The sequence below is a fragment of the Xiphophorus maculatus genome, chromosome 3 (genome assembly GCF_002775205.1).
Source record: "Xiphophorus maculatus strain JP 163 A chromosome 3, X_maculatus-5.0-male, whole genome shotgun sequence".
NCBI classification, from domain to species: domain Eukaryota; kingdom Metazoa; phylum Chordata; class Actinopteri; order Cyprinodontiformes; family Poeciliidae; genus Xiphophorus; species Xiphophorus maculatus.
Genome location: NC_036445.1, coordinates 12,986,786 through 13,006,051, shown reverse-complemented (window position 1 = coordinate 13,006,051; position 19,266 = coordinate 12,986,786). Strand labels below are relative to the sequence as shown.

Genomic DNA, 19,266 nt, shown 5'->3' with positions numbered 1-19,266 from the left:
TAAATTCAGGGTAATTATGACACCAGGACGGGTGAATCCTCCGGATAAACAACATTTTAGCCACATTAGCATAATAATCTGAAGATGAATGTATTATATCCTAACTTGGACCCAAATGAAATGTTTGTTTTTGAATTTAAATCTTTGTGTTTGGTTGGACTGATCTGATTCTATTTGTCTTTTTATATAAATGGGGTCTGTTTGTTCTCATGTCTTCTGAGGTGTTGGTGTTATAAAAATAAACTGGATTTACTATTTCTATTCTATTTTTTAAGAGTATTGATGACTAAAGTTTTACATTAAAACCTGAGAACTGTCCCGATAGGTCAGTCTGATTTATTAAATTTTAAGACTTTAAAGAAAAGCATCACATCATCTGCATTCCACCTGTATCTTAGAAATCACATGTTAATATTTTAATCGTCTTTCTTTGTTACAGAGAAACCCAACAGGACCAGAACTTGGCCTGGAGAGTCAGAATTGGCTGAAAAATGTTAACATAAGTTCTGCATCACTAAGGTCACATTTTCAATTCCAAATCCAACAGCCTGATTTATTAAATACATTTTTGTCTCTAAAATGTTCCTCATGTCCTCCTCCACCTGTGATGCTGTGCATTAAATAACCTTGTTGTTGTTGTGCTGTAGCATTAGCTTCTGCTAACTAATTTGTGTTAGCATAGCATCTTAGCGTTAGAGGAACTAAAGTTTGATCCTCCTGGGTGTCTCGATTTCAGACGTCCAGCGTTGAGTTATTTTCTGTTTCATATGAGCAACAAAAACCAGGAGGGAAGAAAAACCCGACAGAACATTTTCATTTTGAATCCGTTTATTTATGATTATAAGGCCACTGTGGACTGTGCAGAAGTTGGAAAGGAGAACAGAAATTAACTGACACTGAACCCAATGATACCTGTCCCGTTCACTTACTCTTCTCAAGGAGTAAAAGTCTCAGTCTGTCCGACCCAAACTGCCGTTTATGGATCAGAACCAGGCTGGAGTGTCTAAGGCCATTTCCCATCTACGTGACAAGCCAGGCGTCTGGGACCTGGAGCTTCAAGCAAACTAACATCAAGTGATATGAAGAATGAAAACTTCTTTGGTTTCTTCTGCCAAACTCAGAGGATTAGAGAAATGTTTTCACACAATCAGCCGTCGGAGTGAAGAAAATGCAGGAATTCATTTATCATCCACAGGAAACGAGGAAAAAGAGAAACTGAAGCAGTGAATCTGAAACTGACCCAGGCCCGATCAGCTTTCACAGATCCGACGTGAATCTGCGTTTTCTAAGCAGAAAACGCTCCAGCAGCTTCCTCCTCTGAACTCCCTCTACGCTCTAAGGTCTACATGAAGAGAAAAGACGCGATTCTAAGGCCTCATGGTTTATACAGCGGCGACAGCGCCTGACACACAAACTCACAGAGTCCAACCAGGTTCCTCCTCTCCGCAGCTCCGGACGACCGCAGGAGCCACAAGGGGGAGCTATCGCTTCATCCTACCACAAATCACACCAACAGGATTATTTCACAGCAAGTTTCTCCTGGAGTTTGTTTGAAGAATTGGCTGCAAGCTTCTGTGCTGCAGCTTTTTCTGCTGCAGGATTCTGTGCTGCAGCAGCTTTCTCCGCTGCGGGTCTTGGCGCAGGCGGGCGCAGGCCAGACTCCGTCCCGATGTTGACGGTGATGTTGGTGTAGAGAGGCAGGTAGTCCCTGGAGACGACCTCGTACTCCACCGTGTTCATGCCGTCCATCTTCCAGGTCTGACGCGTCTTCGCCAACATGTTGAACCTGAAGAGAGACGAAGTTAGATTGACACAAACAACAAACGTTTTCAATTCAAATGATTTGATAAATAGACACAACATCACTGATAAAGATATTCTTCAGTTTCTTCTGTTTCAAATTAGTGATCATTCATTGAACTTTAGAGATATGGATTGTGGACGCCAACATTAGCAACATGTTTAGCATTGAGCACTAACTCCTTCTACAACTTGAACAACAATATATTTATTTTCCGGATCATTGATGAAGCAGGAATTAAGCCCAGTGGGTCGAGAGCAGCAGCGTTGTCATCAGTTAGCGGACGTAGCTTGTCCGTCAGATTTACGGTTGTACCAGAAACAAAATACAAAAGTTCTGGCACTTGTATGTATTAAAACTTAAAAACGCAATTGTGTTAAAAATATATTTTTTAATGTGCCAAAATCTATGTAACTGATTATTCAAAATTAACTTTAACATATATTTTGTCTATTTCTGACTAAATGTGTCATTTTGTTTGACTTTGTGTGGGTAATAAGTATTAACATAAAATATGACAGAACCAACTCCAAAATACACTAGCAGTTAGCAGCTAAGCTAGCATTGCAACTGGCATGCTACATGCTAACAGAACTTTTGTTTTTATCTCAAAACATTGTCAAAATAAAAAAATAAAAATCTTAAAGAATCATCATTTGGTGAAAATTATCAACCTGGAATTAAAACTCTTTACTGCTTGTCCACTTCTTCATGTGTCTGTGATGACGGGAAAATGATGCATCGCCACCCTCTGGTGTAACTCAGTATTACACCCTCATTCAATACACCTTTACCTCCTTTTAGTTCAGTTAAATTACCAGTAAAGCCAAATGTTAATCAATATGCTACATGTAGGATTCATGCTAATGTGCATTTAAAGGCTGGTTGCTTTGACTAGACCATGGAGTCCAGGCTGGGTGTCCAGCAGCAGTCGTGCGGTTGCTCTCTACCTCTTGGGATTCACGTCGTTGCCTTTGTCCAGCTTGTGTTTGATCATTTTGTAGCGGCCGACTTTCAGAGACGGACGGCTGATGAACATCCCCGCCAGAGACACCCTGAGGACGGAGAGCAGAAGGTCAAAGGCAGAAGGTCAAAGGTCGGTCGTAGAGAATCGGAACGGGTCTGACCTGACGCCGATGTCGTCGTCCTCGCCGCCCCAGCCCCAGTAGTTGTTGGGGAACCCGTTCATCTTCAGGTAGTGCAGCGGCGACAGCGCCGACACGCCTCCAAAGTACATTTTGTACGGAAGCCTGGAGGGGACAAGCAGCAGAGGCAGCGTGAGTCTACCAGTAGGAGGCGCCGCAGACTCTAACGGACGCTGCAGCGGCGCACTTGTAGCCAAACTTGTCCATGGCGATGGCGGCGTGCTTGGGGTTGGCGTCGCAGACGTAGAGGTTGCGGTCGTCCTCGGGGATGAGGTCGACGTCGTGGAAGAAGAGGCAGTCCCAGTCTTCCTCCCTCATCGCCTCTCGGAAGCCAACGTTCATCAGCTTGGCCCGGTTGAAGGTGTAATTCCCCACCTGCGCCGCAAAAACACCCAGAAAACCCAAAACTTAACAGAAAACTTTAGGAGACACGCTGCAGCTGCAGCCCTTTTTATTTTATCTGCTAAATAATGAACTAAACTACTTCACTTTTACTAACATAAGGAAAATAAAGTTTTGTAGAAAACATGTATAAATTACTTTGGAGACAGAACATGAACGACCGGGTTCTCATCTTTTTTTTTGCTTTTGATGAGAAGTAAAATTAGCTTTTGTCGATATTTGTGGTTCCATTTACCCCAAAATTTAGATCAATGCAAAAAACTTTAATGGCAATTTATTATTTTTATACATAAAATTTTAAAGTGTTGCTTTGTAAATAAAACAAAAATAAATGCAGCTGCAGGGGGCCGCCTAAAATCCACCACAGGGCCACACATGGCCCCGAGCCACACTTTGGTTCAGAACAAACCAAAGGTTCATTTCTGAGTCATGATGCCGATCCTTAATGCGGCTCTGCATTCAGGGCTTCGCAGCCAGGGGGCGCCAAAGATCCGGCTGGATGAGGTTTTAATCTGGATTCACTGCAGATGTAAAAACGTTTCTGATTCCTGTCGACGTCATTGAAGCGGATCATACTTTTATTTTTATTAATATCTGAATAAATCCAGGAAAGAATTAAAAACTATTTGATTTTATAAAGAGAAACGTTTTCCATAATAATCCAGGCTGCATGTTTTCCAGAACCAGTTTATGGTTCTTCACATGACCCTGTTTTCACCAGTAGACCTGAACTGGTTTCCAGTCTGATGCTTTCAGAGCCAGACTGGAGACATCGGTATGGGTCGATACCGAGTCAATGTTTCAATCGCTGCAGATCATAAATAATCTGGTGGAAAAACAGAGAAATGACGAGATTTTCCTCAGTCATGCAGAGAGCAGCCAGCAGAGGGAGCAGCAGAGCCGGCAGCGCCTGGTTCTGCCGGGTTCTGCTGGGTTCTGCGGGTCTCACCTGGTGGATGACGTAGATGCCGTAGCTGAGCTGCTGCCGCTGCAGGAACGGGTGCAGGTAGTAGAGCAGGAACTTGAGGTGATGCTCGCGGTGGCGGTGCGGGATGATGATGGCGGTCCGGTGGCGGGCCTCGCAGTCCGGCGGCCGGTACCGCCCCCCACTCACCACCAGGGGGTTCTTCCTCTCGACCTGGGCCAGGGTCAGGCCGGACGGGAAGCTGACGTGGATCGGCCCGCCTGCGGACACAAAACGGGTTCTGGTTTACCGGACCGGAGGCAGAACCACAGAGCAGCATGGAGGCAGAAACCGGGTCGGCGGGCGGTTCAGGTGGTTCTGACTCAGACCACCAGGTAGCCAACAGAACCAGCTTAGAGCAGCAACAGTTTCATAATGGCACCCTGAGGAAAAGCCAGCAGAAGCAGAGCTGACTGGATTGATCCATTATGGAATCAATGTAATCAATTAATCATTAACTGGAGAATATAGACTCTAAAAAGGCTGTTAAACCTTCAACTGTTTGACCCAGAACTATTCTGGTGTTTTAGCTCCACATGGTTCAGATTCTGGAAAAAAAAAATTTCTATCTGGTTAATCAATAAATAATCACCAGATCAGAAACGACTGAATTTTTCACTCATTGATTGATGATTTATAGAAAAGCAGCTAAAAAATCCTTCAAACATTCAGTAAAGGAAAACAGCTCTGCATTTTAGGCAAATTGTTCATTTTCAGATTTAGAAAAGAAACTGAATTATTTCTAACATTGAATAAAAATATGCAGAATCTGGGCGAGTCGTGGCGGCGCAGCCAGGTTCGATTCCCGATTAATCGTTAGAACAATCGATTAATCGATAACTAAAACAATGGAGAAACACCCACTGACTTCAGCAGAGGGATGACCTCTGACCTCAGCTGGTCGACATGCAGACCAGCCACTTCTGTCAGAAAATTTTCCCAGAATTCCTGGAGTTTTCCACCTGAACCACGATGAGACTGGAGTTGTGTAATTCTGCGATTGATGGGTTCAGCGGCACAATCTTCATGTTTTAGAGCCTAAAAGGCAACAAATAAACAGCAGAACCAACCAGAACCATCCTTTCTGGTTCTGGTTCCATCTCTGCGGCGGAACCAGCGGCTGCTGCGGAGGTGAAGTCAGACGACAGATTCATCCTCCTCTTTTCCGTCTTTAGAAGACCGACTTTCACCGAGATAATTAATCCCAAATCCCCAAACGGCCCGGCAGCGCCGCACTCATCAAGCTGGACCCGGTAAATTAGCGGCGCTGTGCCTTTAAGGCCTCCCTGCTGCAGCGTCGGCACGGCGACGGGCTTACATAAGCCCTGATCTCGCCGGAGCAGAACGGCACAAAGATGCAAAGCAGGAACACAGGAGGGAGGAAGAGGAGCGGGATGAAGAGCCCGCAGGCGGCGCCGGTCCGAATCAGAGCTGGAACATGAAGGTTCTGACCCAACAGAATCTTCAGCCCTGCAGGATCAACATTAAAACATGGCTGCTGGACGGGAAATACCATAATAATAATAATAATAATAATAATAATAACTTGGCGAGACGAAGGCAGCAAATGTTCTGATCCGAATCAGTTTCTGTTCATCTACAGAACCAGAACCAAACAGCTTCACAGCAGTTTAATCACGATTAATCGATTAGTGAAATAATAGTTTAATTCAGTAATCGATCATTTAGTAGCATAAAAGATATTGGACCAAAACCGTATAAAAATATTTTACATTAAATAAACCTCAGTTATCCAGTTATTGATCGATCGATCGATTAATCCAGAAATAATCCCCAGACCAGCCGAACGCTGCATTAATGTTCAGCTGAGGATTTTTCCTCTGGTCACTAAACGCCTCGAGGTTCCAGAGGAGGAACCGGCCCAAATGACCGGGGAGAGGGAAGTCTGGACCTCCCTACTGACCCCGCGACCCCGGAGGGGGGTATGGGGGAGAGAGAGAGAAAGAGAGAGAAAGAGGGGGATGGATGGATGGATGTTAGTTTTATTATTTTCTCCACTCTTTCCTCCCTGAATCGTCGTTAAATTTTAACAATTTACTCATAAAAAGTATTTATGTTTGCTGCATCAGGCAAAAAAGTAGCAATAAACAGTTTTTAAATTTTTATCGTTATCGGAATAATACCAAAAAATATCGTGATGAAATTCTTGAAATCATCCCTAACTTTGGTCTAGTTAAAGTCCGGGCAGAGTAAACTGCATGTGTTTACGTTTGTGATGGTGGGACAAGACATACTCGTCTCTGGCCTGTAGATGGGATGCAGCGGTTGCTATGGAAACGAGCGAGTTTCCATAGCAACAAGTGGAGACGTTTACTGGATGAAAGCAGCTCTTCTGTGTCGCATCATCTTTATTCCCCCAAGAAACCGGAAGTCATTAATCACCAACTAGAAGGTTCCCCCTTGTTTCAGAGGGAAAAACGGCAGTGATGATTTGCCGGGTTCTGCCGGGTTTGGACCGGAGGGTTCTGGACTCACCGATGAGCGGGGACGTCTTGGGGCAGTAAGGCATGTCGTCGGCGTGGCCGTGTCCCCGGGACAGGTGGGACAGGTTGGCGTAGACGTCCCCGCCACCCAGCGCGGCGCCGGTGCGGTTCCGGACCAGGCCGGCCACCTCACCCTTACGGAAGATCCGGATGAAGTAGCTGACCCGCTTGTGGTAGCCCTCCCGGGACAGCAGCGCCATGACGACCAGCTGGATGCCCAGGAACATGAACAGGAAGCGCCACTTGGACTGCAGGGTAACCATGGCGATGGCTGGACGAACGGAGCGGTTCTGAAGGGTCCAGGTGAGGACGTGAGGCAAAACGGATCAGTTCAGGGACAGGAAGGCACTTCTGGCAGGCGTGGGGGAGGAACGTCCCCCCCAGACAGGAAACAGGAAGTATCAACCGGCAGGAGAGGAAACGAGCGCCTGGCGATCCTTCAGCTCATCACCGGGCCGACCTCTGAGACCTCTGGAGGTCCGGCTCGTCGTGGGGTGAAGACCCGGCCCGCGGGCAGCCCGGCCCGCTCATTCTGCCGCCGTCGGCTGATTCTGCCGCCGCCCCCCCATCATGGCCCCCGCAGGCCGCCGCCGGAACAAAGGAAGCGAGGATTACAGCCGGTTCTGGAACAACGATGCCGGCCCGCAGGACTCACTGGCCCGTTGCCGTGGAGACCAGGCTCTGAAAGACAACAGAAGAAGAAAAGGCGTGAACAAAACGATCGAGAGTGACCTCTGACCTCTGCTGCAGCGTCAGAAACAAACCCATTAATTAGTCGGTTAAAGCAGCCGGCCAGGCGGCGATAATCCTAATCCTAATCCACTGAAGGCGAGCAGCTTCCAGCTAATCACCTGATCGCGTCTGACAGAGGAGGAAGAACGACATGAAAACTAAATCTGAAGAAAAAACTGAAATACAGGAAACGTCGATCCACTTCACACAACATAAATGTTTCCACTCTAAAAATAATCATGTTTTTCTCTAATGACTTTGAAAAAAAACAACAAAGTATTTTGTCGCAGGTCACTTATAAAAAAATCTGATTTGTTGCTACTGGCTGTTGTGACAGAAATAAATAAATGTATGACAGGCTGCTAAAGCTGCTGCTGGTCTCTTAGGAAAAGTCCATCATTTTTCACTAGTCGCTTTAAAAAATGTGTCAGATTCTTACAAAACAAATCAATTTCCATTCGTCACTTTTCTTAAAAAGATTTATTTTAATTTTACTGAGGAAAAAATAAGAGTCTTGATTTGCTGCTTGAAGTCAGAGTAATGTTTTAGATTTGTCGCTCAGTTTTAAATTGTGAGAGAATGAACATGAATCCCAGGAACCGGATCTGGAGTCGGTTTGTTTGGGCTCAAATGAACCATCATCCTCTTCATCATCTTCATCCTCTTCATCAGCTCTTAGAGAAGGTTTCATACCATACCAACTTTATTTATAAAGCACTTTAAAACAACCACAGCTGATACAAAGTGCTGTACATCAAAACACAACATAACAATAAAAAAAAAAACATAAAATAAAAACTTACAGTTTAAAAACAAAAACATACAATTTAAAACTAGATCCCGCTAGAGTTGAAAGCCAAATAAAATAGATGGGTTTTAATACGAGCTTTAAAAGTGGACAGTGAAGGGGCCTCCCTGACCTGCAAAGGCAAGTTGTTCCATAATTTGGGGCCCATGACAGAGGAAGCCCTGTCCCCTCTGAGCTTCCTTCTTGATCTCGGTACCTCCAAAAGCAGCTGATCCCCTGTTTCAGGGGAAAATGCAGATGATCCACCAGAACCAGAACCGCCGGACGGCCCAGGAGACCCAATAAGAGCTGCAGAAGCTCAGAGCATAAGCGGCCTGCCTCCTCACATCCTCAGCACCGAACATTTATCCTGTTTATGATGAGAATCAGGACAACTAGCTGCCTGAACCACAGCCCTGCTCAGCAGCGCCCTCGGTGGAGACGCCACTGCACTGCATGCTGTGTTGTAAACAGATCGGTGAGGAAACGCTTCGCACTCAGGAGCAAAGCAGAACATCAGGACGGGTTCACAGCGCAGCAGCAGCAGATGATCCGCTTCAAATCCGACTTACACGCGAGGAAGGAGGAAGGAAAAGCAACGAGCCAAAAAACCCGCTGGAGTTTTTCAGACAAACTGTCTAAATTGGTCTTTAATCTTTTGATCTGTACGTTTCTGTGCAAACAGACACTTTTGTGTATAAAGATTCACTAGAATTAAGAAAGACTGAAGATTTGTCGCCTGTCACTGATGAACAAAAGCTGCTAGATTTGTTGTGACTGTTTAAACAACAACAAAAAAAACAAGCCAGTGTTGTTGCTAGTTGCTTTTTTGGGGGGAAAATGGCTGGATTTGTTGCTGGTCGCTTTTAAAAAACACACACTATATTAGTTGCTAGGTTTTTTGAGAAAGATGCTACATTTGTTGCTTTCCTCTGTTGGAAAACGTTCAGCAGTTCAATCAGATTTGATTTTTGACAAATGATTTGATTTGACAAAAGAAGATGCCAGTGTAAGTTGCCACATTTGTTGCTAATCACTTTACTGAAAAAAAATCACTCAATCTGTCGATAATCGTTTTTTGTATAAAGGAAAAAAAACACAGTTAGAGTCTGTTGCTACATTTAGCAACTTTTCAGATTCTAGCGACTTTTTTTTCTTTTTATACAAAAAACGACTCAACAAATTTAGTGACTTTTCAGATTCATTAAGTTAGAAACTCCACTGTTCCTCCTGAACACACCCTGCGAGCGCCACACCTGGCCACGCCCCTCACTGGCTCTTGGCTCCGCCCACTGTGGAGTTTTTCCAACAAAATCCCGAGAATCAGTGGAGTTTTGTCCAGAAGAAGACTATATGAGCATAAGTTATTTTTAAATTGGTCGGATGTTAAATACTGACTGAATTTTTCCAGGTAGAAATAAACTGACATGTGGATCGCTCTTCCTTTGGTAGGAGATGATAAACTTCTGCTCATGTTTAACGTCCCAGTAATCTTTAGCCGCAGCAGCGGATGCTTTCAGTGTGCAGCCCATCAATATTGCATCTGCTGCAGACTTAAGAGAGAAAGACTGCCATGAAGTTAGCTTGAGGATGAGAGGAAGCTGGCGGTCACTAACAGGAGGTAAACTCATTATTCTGAATGCGTTAACCCATGACATCCGTAATGATGACTGATTGAACATTATGAGTCATTATCAGCCGAGCTGCATTTCCTCCTGATGCAACATGAAGCCGACTCCTCAGACTGGAAGAGATCAGCAGCAAATCCACCCAGTCCACCAGGTTTCTGACGTTTAGCTCATTTTAGCTCTCAAACAGGCGTTTGCTCACTGAATGGAGTAACTTAATGTTAGTCTACATACTATTGATGGTATTTATGTTAGCATTTGATCTAATTTTAACAAAGTTCAAGCTAACATACTACATTCAGCATATTCGCTTTAAAAACGATTGTTTCCAATGTCATTTCAACATGCTAACGTTAGCTTTGCATCAATCATTTACATTTGAGCTAAATTTAAAATTAACATACTGAATGGAATGAATTAATGTTATAAAACAATTAGCTCTTTATCTAACATTAGCTCATTTTAGCTTAAACTATTGTTTCCAACATCAGGTATCATCCTACTGATAGCCCACATGCTAATTCTAGCTTTGTATTCATCAGCTACATTTTAGCTAATTCTAACATTAACATACTGAAGTTAATGTTATCCAACATGCTAGCCTTAGTCAACATGCTACCGTTAGCATGTTGTCTAATGTTAGAATTGCATCCATTATATTTGAGCTAATTTTAAATTAAAAGCTTCAACTTACATCCTGAATAGAGTAATTTAATGCTGTCAAACATGTCCGTGTTAGCCAACATGCTATAGTTAGTATTTTAGCTAGCTTTAGCTTTTCAGTTCATTTTACCTTATAACTGCTGTTTTCACACTTATGAAACATGGGCGTTAGCAACCCACAACATTTAGCATCTTAGCTAAAAACATTTTAGCTCATCAAAACAGAGCGCTCTTATTGATCTTTTGCTCATTACGCTCCTCAGCAGAGGGTTTAGCTTTGTATGCAGAGTTCTGCTCTAGTTTCTAATACTCGTCTTCTTCTCATTCTTTAGGACATTTCTATAATTTACAGCACAAACATTCAGCTTACAGAACTCAACGCATTCTTACAGGAAACGTCCATTTTCTAGCTGTGTTTATAGCCTGAGCTCTTAAAAACTGCAGTGAAATTCCTTGCTGAGCCTCAGTCCAAGTCAACAAATCTGTTTCTGATTTTACGCCGGTTGACCCGAGCCAGATGTTCCACACACAGCTGGTTTGGATCAGAACCGGTGAGGCAGCAAACAAAATGTCCCAACAGAAGCTGGAAGAACCTCATTTCTGAAGTTTCTACATGGAGAGAAAAGCTTCAACCACCAACGACCGTCATCCCCTGACCCCCGACCCCTGACCTTCTGACCCCTGGGGATCTGCTGAGGCGAGTCCAGAATCCGAGCCAGGAATCCGGGCCAGGTTTTCAGGGAAACCGTCAGCAGGAAGTCTGCTGCTGGGAACGCGCTCCTGACCGGCAGACATCAGGAAGTGCTACGGCCCGAGTCGGACGGCTGGTTTCCATGGAAACGGAGAGGAATTCACAATCAGATTAAAACCTGTGAAGTCGGGCCTAAAATCGGTCCTGGATATCTGGAGTCATTTAAGAAACTAATTAAAACATAACGGATTGAAATATTAGTTTGTGACTTCACTAAAGGGTTAATTTGTTCAAATGTATCTGAAATATTCATCCATTCATCGACCCAAACCAGGTTTAGTCAGTTTTAGTTTAGCTTTATTTTATTGTAATTTTGTTTATTTCAGTTAGTTTTAGTTAGATTTGATTAATTACTAGTTTTTATTGGTCATTTAGTTTTTATTAGTCATAGCAGTAGTTTTAGTTTTTTCAGTTTGATTTTTAGGTGCAGAATTTAATTTTTTTTAAAGTTGTTATGTTTACATTGATTGGATGATGAATATTCAACAGAACGTTTTCTAAAGATGGACTCAATCTTTATCACAACTTCCACCATTTTGTCTCCAGGAGGAGAATGTGGCGCCGTAATTTACCGACAGCTGACGTAAACTGCTTGTATGGGGAAAAATAAATGTCGCATCAAATCGAAAGGCTAATAGATTAACAAACATGAAAATGAAGGATATATCTCTATAATTTCAGCATGTTATATTATAGCTCCAGTTACTTATAGTTTTCCCCCATTAAATGAAATGTATTTCAATTAACAAAAATATTTTCTAACTTTCAGTTTTTATTTTGTTCGTTTTAATTAATAACCATGATCCATATATTGATTATTCAGTCGATTGTGTTTTTAGTCAGTTTCTACAATAAAATCTGATCAGGGCTGATGAACACAACGCAGCTAACTTTATATTTCTTATCCCTACATGTTGATAATTTTGTGTTTAAAGTGACTCCATACATCGGCGACGGGCCCCCTCCTGTCGTCTCTGACCTCTGACCCATATGGAGCCGGAGAGGTTTGGGGGTTTCCGTCACATCAGACTTGCAGGACAGCAGAGTCATTAAATGATGCAGTTGGAGGATTTTTCCCTCCAACACGGTAAAAACAAAACCAACTTCCTGTTGGAGGTGTGAATATTTCCTCCACCACTAATGAACTTCTGTCCTTCCAGCCATTTTTTCTGTCTGATAACTTTATGGCTCATATTTTAGGCTGCAGCTCTACATACATGACAGCTGCTGCTCTCCGTGACGGTGCGTTCAATGACAAATGGGAAATCAAAGGTCAGGTGTTCCGTGTTATTGTCTGATTGCTTTGATTTAATCTGCAGTTCATCATGAAACAATAATCCAGGCATCCCAGTCCTTCAGATGATGTGATGAAGCCAGTATGAAGGAAAAATTATGTTTTTCTGATTCAAAATTAATTTATTCATTTGAAATCATTCTGTTACGATAATTTAAAATGTTTTATTTTTTCTGTTTGATTTTTCTTTCAAATCTTTTGTTCCAGACTTTTTTAAAGTTTCTAATTCTTTTTATGTCTTAAATTAACTTTTTAGTTTCAAAATGTTTTTTCTGATTTAAAATGATTTTTTCTGTTAAAGATTATTCTGATCCTATATTTGAATTATTTATTTCTATTTTTTTCTGTTTCCGGTCATTGTTTAAATTTAGTTTTTCTAATTCATATAACTTCTCTTAAAGATGTATTGTTTCAAATATTTTTTTGAAAAAATTAAATTACAATAATTCCCCCGATGTAGCTCCGTAGGCCCAGCAGTCCGTCAGACTGCAGCTACTCTGTGTTTACCGGACTTGCAGCAGGTCCGGTGCTGAACAGGCATCACCAGCTTTTTTCTGGAAAAGCTGAACAAACACTGAACATCATTCTTATTCCAACAACCAACCAGGAAGAATGCGTCGGCATGGCGACGCCTGCCAGCTTCCTCGTCATGGAAACGCATCCAGAAGCCAGTTCGTGTCTCCTGAGGCCAAGGCGGACTCGGTCGGGACACGAGGTCTGCCGCCCCCTCCATCCGGTCGCTCTGATGACGTTTCCACCCCCAGGTGAGGTCCCGCCCCCATCCAGGTACCAAGCAGCCGCCGTTTCCATAGCAATGGGGAAGCCTGAAGGGAGCCAACCGACCCACAACAAAACCAGAGCAGCAACTTCCACCACAAGGAACACGGCGGTTCTGTTTGCACACAGTGAGCCGGTCCAGCGGCGCTGATATCATCAGGAGACCCGACGGATTAATATGGATTCATTATCGTTTTAAACTGCGAACACAGATTTGGTCCCAACAGATCATTGACTTGTTCTCATAGCAAGCGTTATTTAAAATAATAAAACATTTAACGAGACGTTTGTGACTATTTAATCCCAAAAGCAAACGTTAAACACCTGGTACAGAAAGTTGTATAATAAATCATTGGTGTCTGATAACACAGATAATAAAATAAGCAAGTTAATGTAAAGTTAAAGATTTTAGTAAATCATTTTTTTCTTTTTCTTTTAAATAAAACCATTCTGAGCGGAACCTTTTATTTGAGTGTTTCTGGTACACCCATATCTCTGACGCACAAACAAAGCGACTTCTCTTGACCTGGAGTTCGTTTCTGCTTCAAAAAGCATCTGATTGGATGCTGGAAAAGACTTTGTGTTTCAGTTGCACTTTTCTCCAATCTGATGACTGAATAACAGATTAAAAACAATAAATATATTTATTAATGAGCTCATGTGTCTATTCTACAATTTAGCAGAATTATACAATAATTTTTAGGTTAAAAGTTTTGCTCATTTGGTGAATATAGGTCTATATCTCTTGCTATAACCCCTTATAGTCCATACATACATAGTCTTGTACATCTGTAAATAAATATCTATATCTCGTAGAGCACTTCTGGATAGATGCAAACTACATCTCGTTGCTTGTACTTGTGACAGTGCAATGACAATAAAGTTGAATTCTATTCTATTCTATTAAAAATACAATTAACTTGATTAAACATCTTAATCAAGTTCCAAGACTAAAAAGACCTTCCAGCCTTTTCCGCGCTCCAGCATGAAAAACATCTGAAAGCGTTAAGGATTCTGACGTCCGCTGTAGAAAAAGCACCAAGAACAGACGGACATCTTGTTTCAGACGTCAGAAAGTTTACAGTAAATAAACATGACTCCATCAGAGCGGTTAAAACTTCGCTCCAAACACGGCGCCGCTCTGCAAACTCCATGTAAAACTGGGACAATCGCTTCGTAAACTCCACCGACTTAAATCTTAGTTGGTTTTTTTTTGTATTTCAATAAAACAATAATAAAAAAAATATTTTTCTAAAACCTGGACTTCTCCTCCGTGGTTCTGACCCATGTTTTTCAGTTTGCTCCAACGTTTTTGCGCCATCGGATGAAAGAACTCAGGGGAGACAATTTCACTTTTTTCAGCAAAAATGCAAAATCGTTTTATTGTTCATTCTTTTCGTTTTACCCACTGAGCAAGAAATCAAAATGTATTTTAATTAAAAGGTAGGAAAAAGGGCCGTTTCCTAACTTGTCAGTCAAGATATTAATTTTACTTTATTCCCAGCAACAAAAATAAGGATAATCTTTTAAAACCCTCAACTGTAACGGGTGTGTTTTTTAAAAAGTCACTGAGGTTTGTGGTCCTACTTACCTAATAAAAGAAACATTCTGGTTTAGAACCTACAATTTTCTATATAAGTTGTAAATTTCATACAAAGAAAAACGCAAAAAGTCACTCAAAACCAGTGAAACGGCCGCAAATTTACAGAAGAGCCGCAAATTTACAGAAGAGTTCCTGTAAATCCTGAAGGGGGTCCGGTCATTAATATGGAGGAGGAGGAGGAGGAGGAGGAGGAGGAAGAGGAGGCCCTCAGGGCCTTTTGTTTGGAGCAGAACAGTGAAACTCCTCCGATAACATAAATCCCGTTTCAGCTGGAAATCGGCTCCTCCGGTCGGAACCGACCAGGCCCTGAAAGCGTCTCGGTTGACCCAACTTAGCCGCTGATGAAACAAAGAGTTTCCGGTGATGATTAAACTCGGAGCGAAACTTTTCTTTGTTCCTGTTTTTCCGTAGATGTGAGGGATAAAACTAACAGGCTGAAACGTGAAGCGCAGAAAACGAGCTAATACCCGCTGAGATGTTCAGGTGTCCTCGGATCACCCAGCTCCAGAACCAGCGTTTAACCGTTAACAGCAGCGGTTCTGCTCCCGGTTCGGAGAGGTGCCAACAAGTCCAAACAACTCCCAGCAAACGCGAACAGAACCAGGTCCACCCCAGGGCAGCTGTGGTTCGGTTCCGGCAGCGGAACCAACTCTTTAACCCAGGCTCAGGTCGCCAGATGTGGGGGAAGCCGAGCCGAGACGAACCGAGCTAACGACTGTTAGCTCACTAGCTGGCTAGCGAACGCGACCAGAACAACAGTATCAAAACTTAATTATTTTAACTTTATTCCTTTATGAAAACAATAAAACTTACCGAGAGAGGAGGCGTGAGTGTCGGACGGTGCTTCCCGCAGCCGCTCCGCCGCGTTTCTGACGCGTTTGTGAAGTCAAGGCGGTCCGAGAGGAGCTGGAGGTTCCCTCCCCTTCACCACGAGTCCCACTCCGCCCACGACAGCCGGCGCAGGGGTGGAGGTTCACGCTGCCCCGGCAAAAGTACAGAACTACCGAGGTGCCAAAACCACACGCGGAAGAGTCACTCTGCCACAAGAACATGCACTGAGCAAGAACAAGAGTCAAAGAAAGGGAAAATATTTAGGATACATAGTTAAAATTACAGAACTACCGAGGTGCCCAAAGAGAGTAAAGATTCCCTCTGCTGCAATAAAAATACAGAAGTATTGAAGTGCCACAAACAGAGCCAAATGAAGGAGAGACGTTTTAGTGTGCCACGTTACAAATTACAGAACTACTCAGGTGCCAACACCAAAGATTCACTCTGCCACCATAAAAAATACAGAAGTATTTAATACATATACATAGTTTGTCATTCAATTGCACATTTAAAAATTTACAAACTGAAAGAAATTTTGTTGCAAGGCTCCAATAATAAATAAATAAATAATAATAAAAGTATCAATGTAAATATATATAATAAAAGATGAAACTAATGGGAGTTTATCATCCTTATGGCCTGAGGGACGAAGCTGTTGTGGAATCTGGTTGTTCTGCATTCTGAACGTTTTCCCAGAGGCAGCAGGGAGACCTGACCTGCGGAGGGTGGAAGGGTCTTTCTTAATCGCCGAGTCCTGGACAGGCAGCGACTGTGAGGACGGAAGGAAGCTCAGTCCTGATGACTCTCAGCTGTCCTCTAATTTCAGAAGAAGAGAGAAGTTTTGAGATGTTGTGATTCTTCACCAGCCTCTCGAAACTCTTCATCATGATGGCAGCAGGGCGGAAGTCATTCAGTGACGAAATGGCGTTTTTTTGCCCTGGAATGATGATGGCCGTCTTGAAGCAGGATGGAGCAGCTCAGCTCAGCGAGGTGTTAAATACATCGCTGAGGACGAGAGCCAGCTGGTCGGCACAGGTCTTCAGAACCGGACCCGGTATCAGGTCCTGCTGCTTCTCATGGTCCTCTGAACATCGGCTGTCTGATTATCTGTTCCTCCGGATGAGGAGAGGATTTCCTCAGGACTGTTGCTGAGGGCTTCAAAACGACCAAAGTATCAGCTCAGTGCATTCAGAAATCTGTAGCGTCTTCGCAGCCTGTGATTGTCCTGATGCTTTGCCACCTGCACAAGAGCTTCACAAGCAGAGCCAAAGGAACAAGGAAACATTCCCTTTGAAAAAATTACAGAACTCCTGAGGTGCCAAAAGGCAGAGATCCACTCTACGGCAATAAAAAGTATGGAACAACTTAAATAAATCTGACTGTGAAGTGTTTCTTAACTCCAACCTTTAAAGAAATAAACAGGTTTGAAATTTAAAACCTGTCACTGAGCCAGGTCTCTGTAGAAACCAGAACCAGCTAGAAACCAGAACCTGAGCAACCTGTGAGGTTCCTGAGCGGTAACCGGATCGTGATGTCAGAGGTCAGAAATGAGAAAGAATGAGGTCACTGTTGCTTATATGGAGTTATGGTTTAAAAACTGATGCAGTTCTAGAACAAAATCCCAGTTAAAAGTCAACATTTCACCCAGAAGATCAGCTTTGAAAATCACAACTACCCGTAAGTGACCTTTACCTTTATGAAAGCGTTGAACCAAACCTCATTTCTTCATCCGATACCATTCACAACCCTGGTGGAGACTTTTAGCTCCTGCATGAGTCTCAGGTCAAAGGTCAAAGGCTTAAATAACAACACACCTGGAAATGTTCTGGTACCAGATTGGAAATGAGAAAAAAAGCAGCAAAAATCCCAAAATAAGACTTCAGGTTGCATTCACACCAGCTGTTTAATCCGCTTTAGTCCAACTCCGGTTCGAACCCAAACCTCGGGTCTGGGTTCGGCTGAAGTGAACTCTGGTGGTTCGAATGCATATATGAACGCCAAGCGAACTGGAGACCGCTCCAAAAGCAGGAAGCGAACTACAGCACAGAGCATTCTGGGTAAAAACAACCAAAACAAACACGCTAGGCTAGTGCTAGCGAGAGAAATGGATCCAGAGATAAAAGAGAAATCCGACAAACACTAAAATCTGACGCCACTCCATTTTTGTTTCCATTGGGTGAAGAGGGAAGTTGCATTCAATGTTTTCTTCAGAGGTTTTTGTGTCGTTTCTTCAGTGGTTTTGGTGTGGCGCCCCCACAGGTGAGGCAGGGAACAAGTTTTTCAAACGGTTTAGTTTATTTGACACAGAGCAGTGTGAAAGAGAACAGGTTTTTCAATTAATTAGGATCATTTTACACAATAGTTGAAATGTTGGTCCCAATTGAACCGGGTCTACCGGATCATCAGGCGTGAAAAAAGCCTCAGAAACCCAGGAGAACTTTGGACCTCCTGAATCCGAGGTTTTGGTGCAATGCCGTCCGTCCGTCCGCTTTCTAACACCCTTGTCCCTGTTGGGTCAGAAGGTGCTGGTGCTTCTCCAGTTAACGTTCTGGGCGAGAGGCCGGGTCACCTGGACAGGTCGTTTTGGTGCAGTGATCGTTTTGTTTTCAGGGTTGTTGGAGAAATGGCCCAAACCCGTTTGTACCGGTTGCTTCCTCGCCGGGTCTCGGCCGCCCAGACCAGGATGGACAGTCTGGTGCCGGTTCTGTGGGACCGGATGTTCCCCAGGCTGCTTTTCGGGCCCAACCACAAGTTGGAGCGGATCTTTGGCGGCATGCTGCACCACCCGGAGCGCTCCGCCATGCAGATCTGCCCGTACTACTTCGACCAGGTGACCTGGAGGCTCCCGGCCGCGTCGCCCTGGTTGGTGATCCGCTCACACTGACGTCACGTCCGCCGCTGGTTTGTCTCTGTGTGATCAAACTTCCCTCCTGGCTATAAGGCAGAACAACCTGGAGCTGCACTGCTTCGACTCCTGGGGCGACGTGCAGAAGGAGAAGCAGCGGAGCGCGGAGCAGCATCAGAGCGGAGGCAGCCAGCCGGGGAGCCGGCCCGACGCCGGGGTCTACCTGAGCCGGCTCTGCCAGCTGCAGGACCTGCAGACCGGAGGCAGCATGACCACACAGATGTTCATCCACCTGATGTACGACTACAGCGACTGACGCCTCATTAAAACACGCCTTATTTTTAAAAACGTGAATGTTGGAGATGTGAAAACATGATTAATTAAGTTTACGCACCCAGGGAGAGAAGAGCAGGAGAGGATGACCTTCAGGATCAGCGCAAGGTCACGGCAGAAATATGGGGAGCCGTTGGTGACGTTACACTGTCAAAAATTAACAGCAATAATTTGAGTTATTTAGCCTGACATATTTGACCAAACTA

At 43.7% G+C, this 19,266-nt stretch overlaps 1 protein-coding gene across 1 annotated transcript; it reads right to left on the bottom strand.

The window, feature by feature from the left end:
* Positions 1 to 810: 810 nt before the first annotated feature.
* LOC102233588 (beta-1,4-galactosyltransferase 3-like) lies at positions 811 to 15,972 on the bottom strand. The gene is made up of 7 exons (XM_005801833.3): positions 15,865 to 15,972; positions 6,809 to 7,497; positions 4,298 to 4,533; positions 3,134 to 3,321; positions 2,929 to 3,051; positions 2,752 to 2,856; positions 811 to 1,786 (listed from the first exon to the last, which is right to left on the bottom strand). The coding sequence occupies exons 2-7, from the start codon at positions 7,077 to 7,079 to the stop codon at positions 1,519 to 1,521; spliced, it is 1,191 nt and encodes a 396-aa protein (XP_005801890.2). The 5' UTR covers positions 7,080 to 7,497; positions 15,865 to 15,972; the 3' UTR covers positions 811 to 1,518.
* Positions 15,973 to 19,266: the final 3,294 nt, after the last annotated feature.

What these genes read in the sequence shown, in the direction of transcription:
- LOC102233588 (XM_005801833.3), bottom strand. Translation starts at nt 7,079, where the DNA reads ATGGTTACCCTGCAGTCCAAGTGGCGCTTCCTGTTCATGTTCCTGGGC. An exon ending in ATGGACAAGTTTGGCTACAA is followed by an intron (nt 3,052 to 3,133) that starts GTGCGCCGCTGC and finishes TGTCCCCTCCAG; the next exon opens with GCTTCCGTACAAAATGTACT. An exon ending in GACGACGACATCGGCGTCAG is followed by an intron (nt 2,857 to 2,928) that starts GTCAGACCCGTT and finishes CTCCGTCCTCAG; the next exon opens with GGTGTCTCTGGCGGGGATGT.